Here is a 13492-nt window from a genome sequence, read left to right as displayed (position 1 = left end):
ACAAACAGCCAGTTTCACTGAGCCTTTGGTGCAATCATTTTTGAACGAGATACACCCAACTGTTTGTTTAACTAGCACTGGGTGTGAAGTACTGCTGTTAGCAAATCCGAGCTGGTATTTATACATACCTACCAACCCCTCTCATTACCTGCTGACTTGTACTTACCCCTAAGGCAGATTGATGATACATTTTTGTGCATACTGTTATAGTAATGCATTTGAAAAAGAGAAATAAGCAGAATTGAACATGAGACTGAATCTAAACAAAAAGGAAAAAACAACAGTTTATAAACATATGATAAAATGTTTACAGTTCTATATAAATAGAAAATCCACTCCTTAGCTACTTAAACACTTTTGTTCTGACCTTTTAAGTAAGAAAACTCTTTTTGTTGTATAATTTTGCACCATATGATCTCTGTGTGGGTACCACATTACAGATTCATGACAGATTTTTTTTCTCAAGGTCATTTTTCAGGGTTTTTTTTTTCCCCCATTTTATTTTAAGGGATTTTTCCATGCTATATAGAACACTTAAATCCCTGAAATCTGACTCAGTCCAGGAAAATCTGTGTGAGTAAGGACTGGCAGAGTTTGGGTTGATTGAGTAGCACGCAGTACAGCACTGATTTTAAAGGTCAGTGATCAAGGGGCAGCAGTTTCTTTTAAATTCAAGCCTGACAGTAAATAATATAAGGAAAACTATATCTGGGGACAGGAGATGGGACAGCTGCTGCCTTTTCTTGTTGATATTCAACAAGCTTTATTTGCCATTTCAGCAAATCTGGTGTTGGACAATTTAATGGACAGGGACTGGCAACTCTTTCATAGTTCTGTGGTTCAAAAAAAGTCATTACTGCTTCAAGTCTGGGCACTACATGCAGACCTTTATTTGCTCCTGAGAGCTGGTAAACTTACGAGGACCTGGCATAAATGTTTATTGTTCCATTGGAAAAAAACCTTCATGTTGGACAGAATTTGACAAGACAATTGACTAGGAGAAAAGAGAGTTGAACAGAGACTGGCAGAGGCAAACTATGTAAATTGGATATTTTACACCCTGCCATACCTCCCTAAGTGGGATTTACAGCAGAAACAACATAAATCCAACAGGCTTTTTTCCCCAAGCTGTTAAGATATGTTATCTAATTCCATCTTAGTACATGTACATATTCACAGCCAGAGCTCATTTATAGACTTGCCTTAAATAGGAAGCTGAGATTTAAAGTTCATGTGGCTCATTTATTTAATGTAAGTCGGTTTGCACAGTCTAACTTTACAGTCTATATGAAGATACAACAAGAGCGTAGCCAACAGATTGAGAAGTGACTGTTCCCCTCTATTTATCAGTTGTGAGACCACATCTGTGGATGTTCAGTTTGGGGCTCCTACTGGTGGAAAGACATTAGTAGACTGGAGTCTACTAATGAATGAAAGGGACACCAAGATGATTGATGACGATTGAAGTTGCATAACAAGCAAAGCGGTGTTGAGGGAACGGTGTTTGTTCAGCCTCATAGCAGTCAAGGCTGAATGGAAATCTAGCTACTGTTCACAGCTACCTAGTAGGGCTAGGAAAAGATGAATTTAGTACAAGCTGGAATATGGGAAAGTCTGATTTGATACAAAAAAATTGTCTTTGAGAGTTGCTGGCAGAATGGTCTACCCAGTGAGGGCATCATCTCTCACTCAGAGATATTCAAAACTCTCCTGGAGAGGAGACACAGTCTGGCACAACATGCTGTATCTAGACTTGACTTGATAAGGCTGGACATGAAGATTTTTGGAAGTTCCATCCAGTACATGGTTCCATGATTCAATGACTCATGGCTTATCACGGTTTTTGGGATGGAAATTTGAGTACACACAAAGCAGGGTATCCACAGCTGCTTTGGAGGTGGTCATCCAGCAGCTCATTTCATATTGAACAGCCCATTTGCTACTTGACTCTTTCTGCCCTTGATGTTAATTTTGTACAGCTTTTAGTTCAAGGCAGTGTTTATCGTGCCATTAAATTCTGCTGTTTTACGAGCAATAAAAAATGCTAGTTTTTATTAGAAATGCATTTCCATTAAATGTTTCAGTTGTAACTGAACACGGAATTGCCTTTTAACAGGGAATAACACCTTCTTTCTTTAGCATGGGAAGCCAGCCCCTACTGCCATAACAACCTCTAGGAAATTTCACTTCTTGATTTCTTCTTGGAGTCTGGAAGTGTAAGTAAGGAACAGCCTTCCCTTAGCTATGGAATCCTGAGCTGGGCAGATTACAAAGATTTGCAGCATTTCACTACACCCCCCAAGACTCAAGGCATAGCAAAAATATGTGAAGTTAGGAAGACTGTGTAGAGTAGGTCAAAACAACAACACCCCTGAGATCAGTGGAAGGCCACTGCTGACTGCTTATCAGAGAAGGAAAGGATGGCAGGCTGTCACGGTCATGTGTTATACAAGTGCTGTAATTACTAAAACTCATGACATGCATTTGTCTGTTGATAGATCAAAAAATAAATCCTACTGTTAGCTTGACTTGGGTAATGAATAAACAGGGGCAGGACATTTGAAACTCCTGGCTCTTTATTTAGTCATCAAAGAAATCTATTTTGCAATAAGCTAGGGGCATTCCATTAACAGTCTCAGAAGTGCTGAAGGGCTAAGAGCAAGGCCCTTCCTGAAGAGATATCCTGAATTAGTAAAGATCTGAGGGGGTTCTCAGGACATTTTGAATTTCAAAAACAACTCTAAATCACTGAAGTTACTCCTTGATGCTCCCTTAACATTCTCTGCTGTAGATAAGGGCAAATTAAGGAGCTACATTGAATGCAAGGAGCATTACCTTTGACAAGGGAAGTGCTTTTGTATCAAGTCACCTTTGGAAGAAAAAGAGGACAGAAACGGGAAGATAATGTTGCTGATCCCTGAAACTACCTTAAGTATGAATGCAAATTTACCTAAGTGACAGGAAGTAAAGGAAAATTCCTATCCTAGAGAGCAGCTCCTGCAAGGTTTGGGAAGAGAATTGTTCGAGTATCAGTGCTACAGCCACAGAGAAAGCAAAGTCTCCTAGTTTCTGTTCTTGGGAACTACGACCAGGGCTGAACCACATTTTGGTAAATCAGGTCCCCTAGATATACACTGAGGAGACAGTTTCTTGAATCTCAAAAGTTGTATCTAAAGAGAGGCTTCAGACACTCAGTCTGAAATACTAAGCAGAAATACTAAGCAGAACCTATTGATGGATTGATTTAACGAAGCTGGACCCTACCAGGGGCGCAGCAATGCTGGCTGGCACTAGTCCTCTGTCAAGCTGGCTGGCAGGAGAGCTGTTTCGAAAGGTTATGGATACAGAACCAAATAAAAGCAGCAGCTCTTGTGTTTACCTTTCCAGCCTTGTAAATAAATATGAAATATTTTATTTTGCTCTTGACAGAATATGTAAATGCTTTATTCATCCTTACACCTGCTCTGGCAACAGCCACATTTGAGGATCAGAAAATCTGTGCAAGCTGCGGTGCATGTAACCAAGGATTTCAGCAGTTGTTGGGAGCAAAGGCATCCCCGTTATGCTGCCCCAGCAGGCATCTCGGGGCTGGGAAAGCTAGGAAGCAGCCTCGGGTGTGCGGCGCGTACCCCAGCCCGGGTCTGGCACGACTCCCTCTTTCTCCGAATCCCTGCTGGAGGCCGGCGGCGCTGCCGCGGGCACCTCCCGAGCCAGGGGCAGCCGGCACACCCGAGCGCGCTGCCCGCAGCCCGCCCGCGCCCGGAGCCCGCCGGGCGGAGCCGGCCCGCGCCCCGCCCGAGCCCGCCCCGGCGGCGGGGCCGCCCCGCCCGGGCCGCCCTCCGGCGTGCGGGGGCCGCCGCCTCCAAACTTTGTACGGGGCGAGCGGCGCGGGGAGAGCCGCGGCAACGGGCCGGGGAGCCGGGGCAGCCGCCCCGCTGCAGAGCGAGGGGCTCCGCTCCCGTCCTGCCCTGCCCTGTCCTGCCCTGCCCTGCCCTGCCCTGCCCTGCCCTGCCCTGCCCTGCCCTGCCCTGCCCTGCTCTGCCCTAGCACACCGCCTCCTGGGGCAGCAGCTCGCCGTGCCTCGCTCGCCTGCCCGGGTGGAGCGGAAGGTAAGAACGGGAAGGGGGGACGGAGCGGCGCTCCCGGCATGGGGAGGCGGCGGGATCCCCGCAGCGCCCAGGCACGGGTGCCTCACCCCGCGATACGTGTCTGCCTGCGGGATGGGTGTCTGCCTGCGGGATGGATGTCTGCCTCCGAGATGGGTGACTGTCCCCGGGATGGGTGACTGTCCCCGGGATGGGTGACTGTCCCCGGGATGGGTGTTTGCCCTCGGGATGGATGTCTGCCCCCGGGATGGGTGTCTGCCCGCGGGATTGGTGTCTGCCCCCGGGATGGGTGTGTGCCCCCCGGGGACGGCTCGCGGAGCCGGGAGGGAAGCGGTGCCGCATCCCAGAGGCGCGTTTGCTACCAGCTTCGCCTCCAGCAACCCCAGCCCCTTCCCCAGCGCAGGCACTGCGGTCCTGATGGGAATGCTGCTTGCTAATGTAATCACGTATGCCGCCCTTTTTGCTTACTTGCTCTCAGAACCCATGTAAATCCTCTCTGGGCCTTTCTCGGCCGAAAGTTAGACGCAATTTGATGCCTGCCTGACCATGAGGATCTGACTGCTGGGGAAAAAAAATAAGCAACCGGGAAAAAAGCCCCGGTGTGGTGCAGTATGCAAGGTGTGCTGGTAAATGCTATCACATGGAGAGTTTATCCCCCCCAAAAAAAAGAAGAGAAAGGGTCCTGTTAAATACTACCTGCAGTGTCATCTCAGTTTTATCCCCGTTTTTTGAAAGCAGTTTCTGTTTTGCCCACATAACTGTCGCACTGACAGTGTCAAACTTGTCCAGTTTATTTCATCACTTGCTGACACACGAGCTCATTTCTGTTTTAAACCGTGGTTGTCCCTTCTTTCTCGCTCTCCTTTGTCTTATTGACAAGACCAAAGCATCTTTCTTCAGCCTGAATAAGGCAGTAACAAATAAAATGTGTCAGAACAGGAGAAGGCTTTGCTAAAAAGAAGGAGTTGCAAGAACGAATCAACAGAAAGTCAGAGACTAGAGAAATGGGTGAAAATACTTTTGCCAAGAAAGGGAAGTTATGTTATTTGGCTGAGCTACACCCTTCTGTCTGAATTTAGGGCAAAGGAGGGAAAAAAATTATATTTGTCAGCCCTCTCGCCTTTCTACTTCTTTATGTAGACGTGAGCTCCACTGAAAAAAATAATGAGACTTTGTAGCATCTCAGTCCTGGGACCTCACCACATCTCTACTCTAGTAATGTATGGAAGTGTAATTCCTGGGTGTAGGAATGGGTCAAAGGGAAATGCTCATCAGAGTTCTCAACTTCTGCATAGCCTTGACTGTGCAAATTGTGCTGGAGCTCTTACATTTTTAACCTGGTGGACTAAAGGTGTATTGATAAGGAATCCCTTCCTGAAGTCCTTTACTTGGGCTAGTAGTTGAAAACTGACTATACTGCTAAAATCAGCGATGTACACTAGTATGAGTAGCTGGCATATCTCAGCTACGTGGCTTCTGGTGTTTCAGATCTCAGGCTTACACTATTAATTGTTGAATAATTTGTAGACTGAACATTATGGTACAATTCTGACCTGTTTACCTGGGGGGAAAATGCCTTTCAGTTCATGCAGTTGACGTGCTTCTTTTGCAAAAATAGCTCACCCTGAGAAATTCTTTGGGATGTTGTGTGGGATAGAAGCAAGCAAAAAGGGTTCAGTCTCCTGCTGGTAGACAACGCTCCTTTCTCATTTTGGAAACCATGCAGAAGGATGTCACTCACTGATAGTTACTGGGAACAGAGATAGGGATGAGAATGTACCTCTGTTCCTCTAAAACGTTTCTCTAAAGATGGAAGGAACTAAATGGCGCTGATCAAAAAAGAACAAGAATTTTTTTGAAAGCCATGTTCATCCAAACACATCAACAGCTGCTTCTTTAGGCAGACTTGAATTTGAGAGGGGTTAAGCTATGCAGAACACTTGATGCTTAGCAAGTGACATTTCTTCTCTACTCTTGCTTTCCTTAGGGAAGGTAATGAATGGGGAAGTAGAGTAACTCAGGGTTGTCTTTCCCCTTGGTGGCAAACAGTGGTGTTTTGCTGGTAAGTTTGCTTGGCACTGGTAATTTCTTATTATTTTCCCAGGCCAAGGAAAGGAGTCTCCAGGTTCTTGGTCCTTGGTTAGCATGCCACCCATGCTCTGGGCAGTTGCAACATGTACTTTTTTTTACACTGGACTGAAGTCCAAGTCAGCAACTGATTGTAAACCATTCATATATTGTGCTTACTGAAGTCTTAGGGTGGCACAGAATTCAGAATTTGGCTCAGCCTATGTAAGGAAGAAAAAAAAAAAAAAAAAAAAAAAAAAAAAAAAAAAAAAAAAAAAAAAAAAAAAAGTGATTTTTATGCCAGTGGTGAAATTCTTACTGACATCAGCAAGGGAATGATTTGCTCTTCGCTATGACTGCAGTCAGAAATGAATGCCTGATTGACAGCCTCCAAGGAGCTCTGTTTTCTGAAACATCACACAGAAAGGAAATATCGTGTATAACTGTGTTTCAGTTGTTTCTTGAGTTGAATTTTAGCATGAATAAGTTATGCAGTCATTTCTAAGAAATGGTATAATTTCAGTTCTATTTCAGTGGTATTTTTTATTTGCCTCATGGTACAAACTGTTGTAAAACAAAGTTTCTTAAAGAAAGACCCCAGCAATTTGTTCACTGGTATTAAGGAAGGGCATAAACCTGTAAGAATTTAATAACTATGTAAAGGAAACAATTTTCATTAAGGAAAAGCTGGAAGATTATTATGCTAATAACAGTCCGGATGGTGCTGTTCCATGTAGAATTCCCACAGATATTACTGGAAGATTTTTGCTAAATAAGCACTAGTTTTAGGTAGTGGATTGTAAAAAAAATTATATGCTACCCAGCAGGATATTAATCCTTCTGCATTTACTTAGGCAAATTTTGTCTTTGGAATGCTTTTGAAATCTATTCCAGTTTTCAGCAGGAGTCATGACTAAATAATATTACTGGATCAGCCTTCAAAACGTAAGGGGAAGAGAATTTAAATATATTAAGACAGATCTTCTCTTAATTCTGCAATGTAGCATGTGGATTAGGAACAAGATGTAACTTTAGCTCGTTGCTTCTTGTCTTAGCCCACGTGGAACAATTTCTCCACTTGTTCTTGTACTGTTTTGTTTTCAGGGGAAGCTCTGTGGCTTTGACCAGGCTGCTGCAAGGATGGGGCCCCTGGAAGCAGTAGGTGAGGAAAACCAGACAGAAGAAATGAAAATGGAGCTGTTCACTAAGCTGTACTTAACAAGATACACCACACCACTCAATGAATTGGCTCTGGACCCTAAACCAGAACTGAAAGACAGCACAACACTTGTTGAAGTACAGATAATTCTCATCTTTGCTTACTGTTCCATCATCCTGCTGGGAGTGATCGGAAACTCCCTCGTGATCCACGTGATCATCAAATTCAAAAGCATGCGCACAGTGACTAACTTCTTCATTGCCAACCTGGCAGTGGCTGACCTGCTGGTGAACACGCTGTGCTTGCCTTTCACTTTGGTTTATACGCTCCTGGGCGAGTGGAAGCTGGGCCCGGTGTTGTGCCACCTGGTGCCTTATGCCCAGGCCCTTGCTGTCCACGTGTCTACTGTCACTTTGACTGTGATCGCTCTGGATCGTCACCGCTGCATCGTCTACCACTTGGAAAGCAAAATCTCTAAGCGCATCAGCTTCCTGATTATAGGAGTTGCATGGGCAGTCAGTGCCCTGTTGGCAAGTCCCCTGGCCATCTTCCGTGAGTACTCGCTGATTGAGATCATTCCCGACTTTAAGATTGTGGTCTGCTCGGAGAAATGGCCAGGGGAGGGGCAGCTCAACTATGGCACCATCTACAGCATCTCCATGCTCCTGATCCAGTATGTGCTGCCTCTGGCAGTCATCTCCTATGCCTACATCCGTATTTGGACCAAGCTCAAGAACCACGTTAGCCCAGGGGCGGGGAACGACCACTATCACCACCGGCGCCGGAAAACCACCAAGATGCTGGTGTGCGTGGTGGTGGTGTTTGCTGTCAGCTGGCTGCCCTTTCACACTTTCCAGCTGGTCAGCGACATTGACAGTCAGGTGTTGGACCTGAAAGAGTACAAACTGATCTACACGGTGTTCCACGTCATTGCCATGTGCTCGACATTTGCTAACCCCCTTCTGTATGGCTGGATGAATAACAACTACAGGACGGCCTTCCTCACGGCCTTCCAGTGCGAGCAGCGGCTGGACTCCATCCACCCTGAAGCATCGGCAGCTTTCAAAGCCAGGAAGAAGCTAGAAGCCAAGAGGATTCAGTTCCCTGGGGACTCTTTCACACAACCTACCAATGTCTAAGATGTCTGACCAAAGAAGAAATGAATATAAAAACAAAGGGATAAACCCATTTTGGTATATGCATTTTCAATGCATAGTTTATTCATAAATGGTGAAAGAACAGTAGCAGGAAAGTCAAGGCAGGTACTATGATTTGAGGGGAGTTGACTGACATCAAGACTATGTCACTGTACAAATGCAAGGAAGTAAAAGGGAGAGGCTTTGTTTATGGCTGTCTCTAACAGGGTAAATACTTTTCATTGTTCCCATATCTTCTTGACAAGTCTAAATGACAAGGGCTGGGTTTGCTGATTTTGCTGGGGGAAGGAAAATGGCTGATTTATAGCACAGGCATATTGGTGGTGGTTGCAGGTAGTTTTTATATTTGATGTGGAGATCAGGGAGTGCAGAAGTCTGCCAGGAGAATTAAGCCTGTCTGGTGGGGCAATCAGCTATGCTGGTTAAACCTCAAACTTTTCATGCCCCTCCTCTCCCACAGGCACCTTTTGCAAAGACAAGGGAATTAAGAAGAGAAATACGTTACTTCTTTTTGACTTGTGCTAGACTATTTCAAACCAGAGCATTTGAAATAGATTAGGTGGTGAAATCAGAAGAGAAAAGAAAAAACCAAACCCACTGAAATACTGGATTCAGTGAGAGGAAAGTTTCTACGTAAAATGAAATGTGGATTTTGGCCAATAAATGGGGTAAGAAGTCATCCCTTAAAAACTGGCAGTTGTTATGCTGGTGAGAAAATCATGAGCCTGTGACTTGATCAGTCATTCCCTGCAGATCCCTGCCTTTCATTCTGCTCTGGGAACAGCTCACAAATGCAGTTCTTTAAAGTGGCATTTGAGGGCAGGGAATGCAGGCTCAGGTCTTCTGTGAGCACTTCATAAACTGCTAATATTTTCATTTTCAGGACCTGCTTAAATGTCTAATGTGTTATTAACTCCACAGGCTTTGAATTGTTGCTGCTTCTGCCTGGATAATAAAACAGCAGATAATTCTGATCCTCTGGAAAGGCTGCTAGATGGTAAAGTGCTTTTCCTTACTGTGGTTTTATGTCATACTCATCTCGTGTAGGAGCTTTTTCCATCTTTAGCCTTTGTAAAAATTAAGAACATCTGAATGACTGTAACCTGATAACAGTATGCTATGTTTCTGTGATAACTTATCAGTTACTCTGCATGCCGTAGTTAATAGTTAAATTCCTTTTTTTGCTCAGGTATGAAATTTTAATCTGTTTACCGTGTTGTATACAGCAATGCTCAACTCTTCTATGTCTTTGTTCAGCCTCTTTGAACTCATTAAAGACATGAAGAAAATTTCAACCCGTGTTTATTCCAAGCTGCCCTGTTGCTTATTGAGAATAAAAACAAGTGTGATACTTTCACTTGAAGTCTGATTTGACTGCTATATTTCAGCAGCCTCATTTTTTCTCTCCACTTTTTGTTGTTCCTAAATTCACTGTGTTCTCTCTTAAAAATTAAAACCCAGGAAAACTCGAGTGCTGAAATGTTTGCAATGTAATGACTAGTATCAGGTCTTTATCAAGTGATAAAGGAGAAATTAATCTTTGTGTATTCAGTATTTGGCACCATCCTTTAAATATCCATGAAATCATTTGGACTTGGATCTTCATGAGCAGAAAAGGGAGGTCTAGAGAATTAGCTAGTGTTTACTCAAGCAGGAAAAAGTATCTATCATTCTTAAACAGTTTTACAAAAATAGCTTAATTCTCCACCATGTTCAGGGCATGTTATTGCCCACAAGTTATTTTTGTCTGAATATTAATAATATCCAAATTTAAGCTCAAACTCTTATGGGTGAAGAAGGATTATAGAAGTATGCAATTATATGGACATCAATCACATATATCACTTGACTCTGAACCCTTCATCAAAAGTATTATTACTACAAATAGCCTCCTTTATTTAAAACGCGAATGATTTGAAAGTTCTGTTTCTATTCCTTTAAGCCTGTTAGAGTATGGTATATAGACAGTTTTGAAGTAACCATGACAGTTGTGTGCAAAATCTACAATTGCCAGACTAATTCTCTGTAATTTTAAGTCTGCTTTACATCATCCTGTATAAAAGCAATTAATTACAAATAATCTTTCCGTTTATGTCATGGTGTCTTTATTTTATGGCTTCCTGAGCTTTCTCTGCAGCTGTCACGCTGAGCCAGAACTGGTGCACTAATTTATTGCATTGCTTTCCTCTCTGCCTTGTGGAGGTGGTGCCGAGGTCAGTGCCTGCTTTAGGGTAACAAACCCATGCACATTGTCCCACTGCAAGGTGTGGATTTCCCCACTGGCACTTGAAGAGGGGATGTAGAAGAGCCAGCACTGACTCGTGCCTCTTGCATGGCTAAGTCACTCCTGGGACTTGGCTTCTGCACAAGCACAGCTACACACTTTAGTACCCATCATGTTTGTAGGAAAGCACAGCACTTTATCATCAAAAGCAATGATGTCGCAATATCCCTTGGAGTTGCCCCAAGTCCCAGCTGTCAGAAGGATGTGGGAATCCATGCCTCTGTAAGGGCAAGTGAACCTGTAAACAATATCTAACCACTGGACTGAGGAGTCTGCAGGGGACCTTCAGTTTTGCCTGAAATAGGAACCAAGATCGAGGTGTCCCCATTCACCTGTTAGTGCTTTAATTATATTTTTAAGGCATTATATTATTTTCCTGTTGCTTAGGTACCAGTTTTATACAAAGCCAAAGAATACCAGTAGCATTCATTGAATAATTTGCTAGTAGGCAGCAGGGCATCCAAAGTGAAATGTCATTGCTGGTTCAGGGCAAGAATTTGAACTAATGTAGCTCAGTTCTCAATAGTGTGATCTCGCCAGCATGCTTCAGCCTCTCCTCAGGCAGCAAAGTTTGTCTTTTTAGAGCTGTTCTATTGTTCAATTAAACATTGAATATCATGGTTTTATGGGCAGGAGCTTATGACCTTTGCATGGCATTAGGGTTCAGGGACAAGGATGTTAGAAAAGATACAGACAATTTAGGTTAGGACTCCTCCCTCATTCTCCATGAGAACATCTACTGTAAAGATACTGCAATACAGCAGGGTGAGCTCCCTGGGACTATTGCTATGCTGAGCTCTGAGAGTGTCTAGCTTTGGACTCTTATTTGGGGTCATAGAAATAAGACCTATCCACCACACAGATGCCGTCAGATGCCATCGAGGATCCTAGCTGGTCACCAGTTTGCTCTTGGCCTCCATGGAAGAACGTTTTGATGCCTTGCAAATTTTACTGGCATCTCCAGTCTTCAGCAGCAGCGCAGTCCTGGACAGCTTTTTAGTTACAGCTGCAGCCCTCCCAGCACTGGCTGGGCACCAGGCAGCTCAAGCCTGGAGGCAGAAGAGCTGCACTCGTGCACTCTCCTGAGGCTGTCGTGTGTTTGCCTCGGAGGGAAGCACAGCACTGTGCTGCTTCTGGAGGAGTGCTAAAGTCACATTGCCTGTTAGGGGCACAGCAGGGGCTACGAGAGGAGAAGCAATCCTGAGTGAGCTTGCTAGGGTTTTATGGGAAGCCAGTGAAGATGGGGTTTTGGTATGTAGGGATAGTGCTGAACCCTCTTACTGGGCCCTCTGAGTAAACAGCCTTCACTGAGAGTTGTGATTTCCACGTAGAGCTGCTGTCTATGACTGAACAGAAAGTACATCATTGCTAATCTGAGAAAAAATAGATTTTAGGCTATAAGGAGTTAAAATAAAAGGACTAAAACCTGGCAGCAAATGGGTTTAATATGCATGTCTATTTATATATAAATTGTATGTCAGAGCTGTGCAAAAGTTGTTCTGTAGAATAAGTGTGTGGAAAATAGTTGTCTGTCCGTAAAACCCTGCCTTCTATACAATGTGTGATGGACATACATACCTTGTCAACATACTAATAAGTTAGATAACGCTAAGAGTAATAACAGAATGGAAAATACTAACTACATTTTATCTGTCAGAGCACAAAAAAAAAATCCCTGAATTCTCTGATTAGTATAATCCGTTTCCTTGCTTCATCGTTTCTAAACTCTCTCCAGGGTTTTCTTACTTTAATCCAGATCATGACCTTAAGGGATGAATTTTGTCTTTGGATGCCTGAGTTATATACCTAGTACTGTCATTATAAATGCCACTCTACAACAGGGGAACTGCTTTGTGCCAAATTACGGGTTCTTTGACCTGAAAAGCTGTGAGATGTCTGTAAATCCATGCAAGACTGGTTTTGCTAAAGATCTGTGTACTGCAGTACAGATGCTTATTTATGCAATCAGTAGTAGATTTTCATGTTTTCAATTGGCTGTCATTTTAAAAGGAAATTAGTACAAGTGTATTGAAGAACTCTGAAGCTGGTAATGCTGGAGAAGTAAGAAAGTCACAGGATGAGCTTCTGCTTCAAGAAGAAAGAAAGAGAGCAAGAATGAGATTAGTGAAGATGTCATTGATTTATCGGCTTTTGTTCCTCCTTTAGTCTGGGCAGCAAGAGAAACGTGTAAAAATGAAACCAGGCCAAATGAAGACATATGTACAAGGGACAGCGTTGCCCAGGGAAACTGAGGAACTTTGAGAAGAAATTCCCATGATTGTCTGAGCCTTAAAACTCACACCGTCTTCTCAAGGATGTGTACATTGCTTCACCTAAATGCAATACAGCTGAACAGTTCTGTACTGATAAGGTATCAGAAGCAATGGATGTGTTATTAATTCTAGACAGGATGTGGGATGAATAATGCATGCAAGCGCCTCATAAGCTCATTTCAGATGGGATATATGAAAAAATTGGTGCTTGCATTAAAATCTTTTCCCTCTCAGACTTCACTGAGCTCCTGTGGAAGGAAGAGAGCTTCAAACTGTAAAGCTTAAAGATGGTGGAATTACATATCTGATGGATGGAGCCACAGTTTAGCTTGAAAACGTGATTATAATTTTTGTTTTGCTGATCTGCATAGGAGAAAAAGGCTGTAGTTTTCCTCTTGGACCTGCAGCTGAATTTGCAGAACTGGAGTTTATATGAAACAGACTTT

The 13492-nt window shown here is 43.5% G+C and overlaps 1 protein-coding gene across 1 annotated transcript; it reads left to right on the top strand.

The window, feature by feature from the left end:
- Positions 1 to 3859: 3859 nt before the first annotated feature.
- NPY2R (neuropeptide Y receptor Y2) lies at positions 3860 to 10134 on the top strand. The gene is made up of 2 exons (XM_063422706.1): positions 3860 to 4109; positions 7278 to 10134. The coding sequence occupies exon 2, from the start codon at positions 7314 to 7316 to the stop codon at positions 8469 to 8471; it is 1158 nt and encodes a 385-aa protein (XP_063278776.1). The 5' UTR covers positions 3860 to 4109; positions 7278 to 7313; the 3' UTR covers positions 8472 to 10134.
- Positions 10135 to 13492: the final 3358 nt, after the last annotated feature.

This window comes from Prinia subflava, chromosome Z (genome assembly GCF_021018805.1).
Source record: "Prinia subflava isolate CZ2003 ecotype Zambia chromosome Z, Cam_Psub_1.2, whole genome shotgun sequence".
Classification (NCBI taxonomy): domain Eukaryota; kingdom Metazoa; phylum Chordata; class Aves; order Passeriformes; family Cisticolidae; genus Prinia; species Prinia subflava.
Note: the sequence above shows the minus strand (reverse complement) of the source record. Positions and strands in the feature narration are given on the sequence as shown.

Coding starts and splice junctions, on each gene's coding strand:
- NPY2R (XM_063422706.1), top strand. CDS start 7,314: ATGGGGCCCCTGGAAGCAGTAGGTGAGGAAAACCAGACAGAAGAAATG.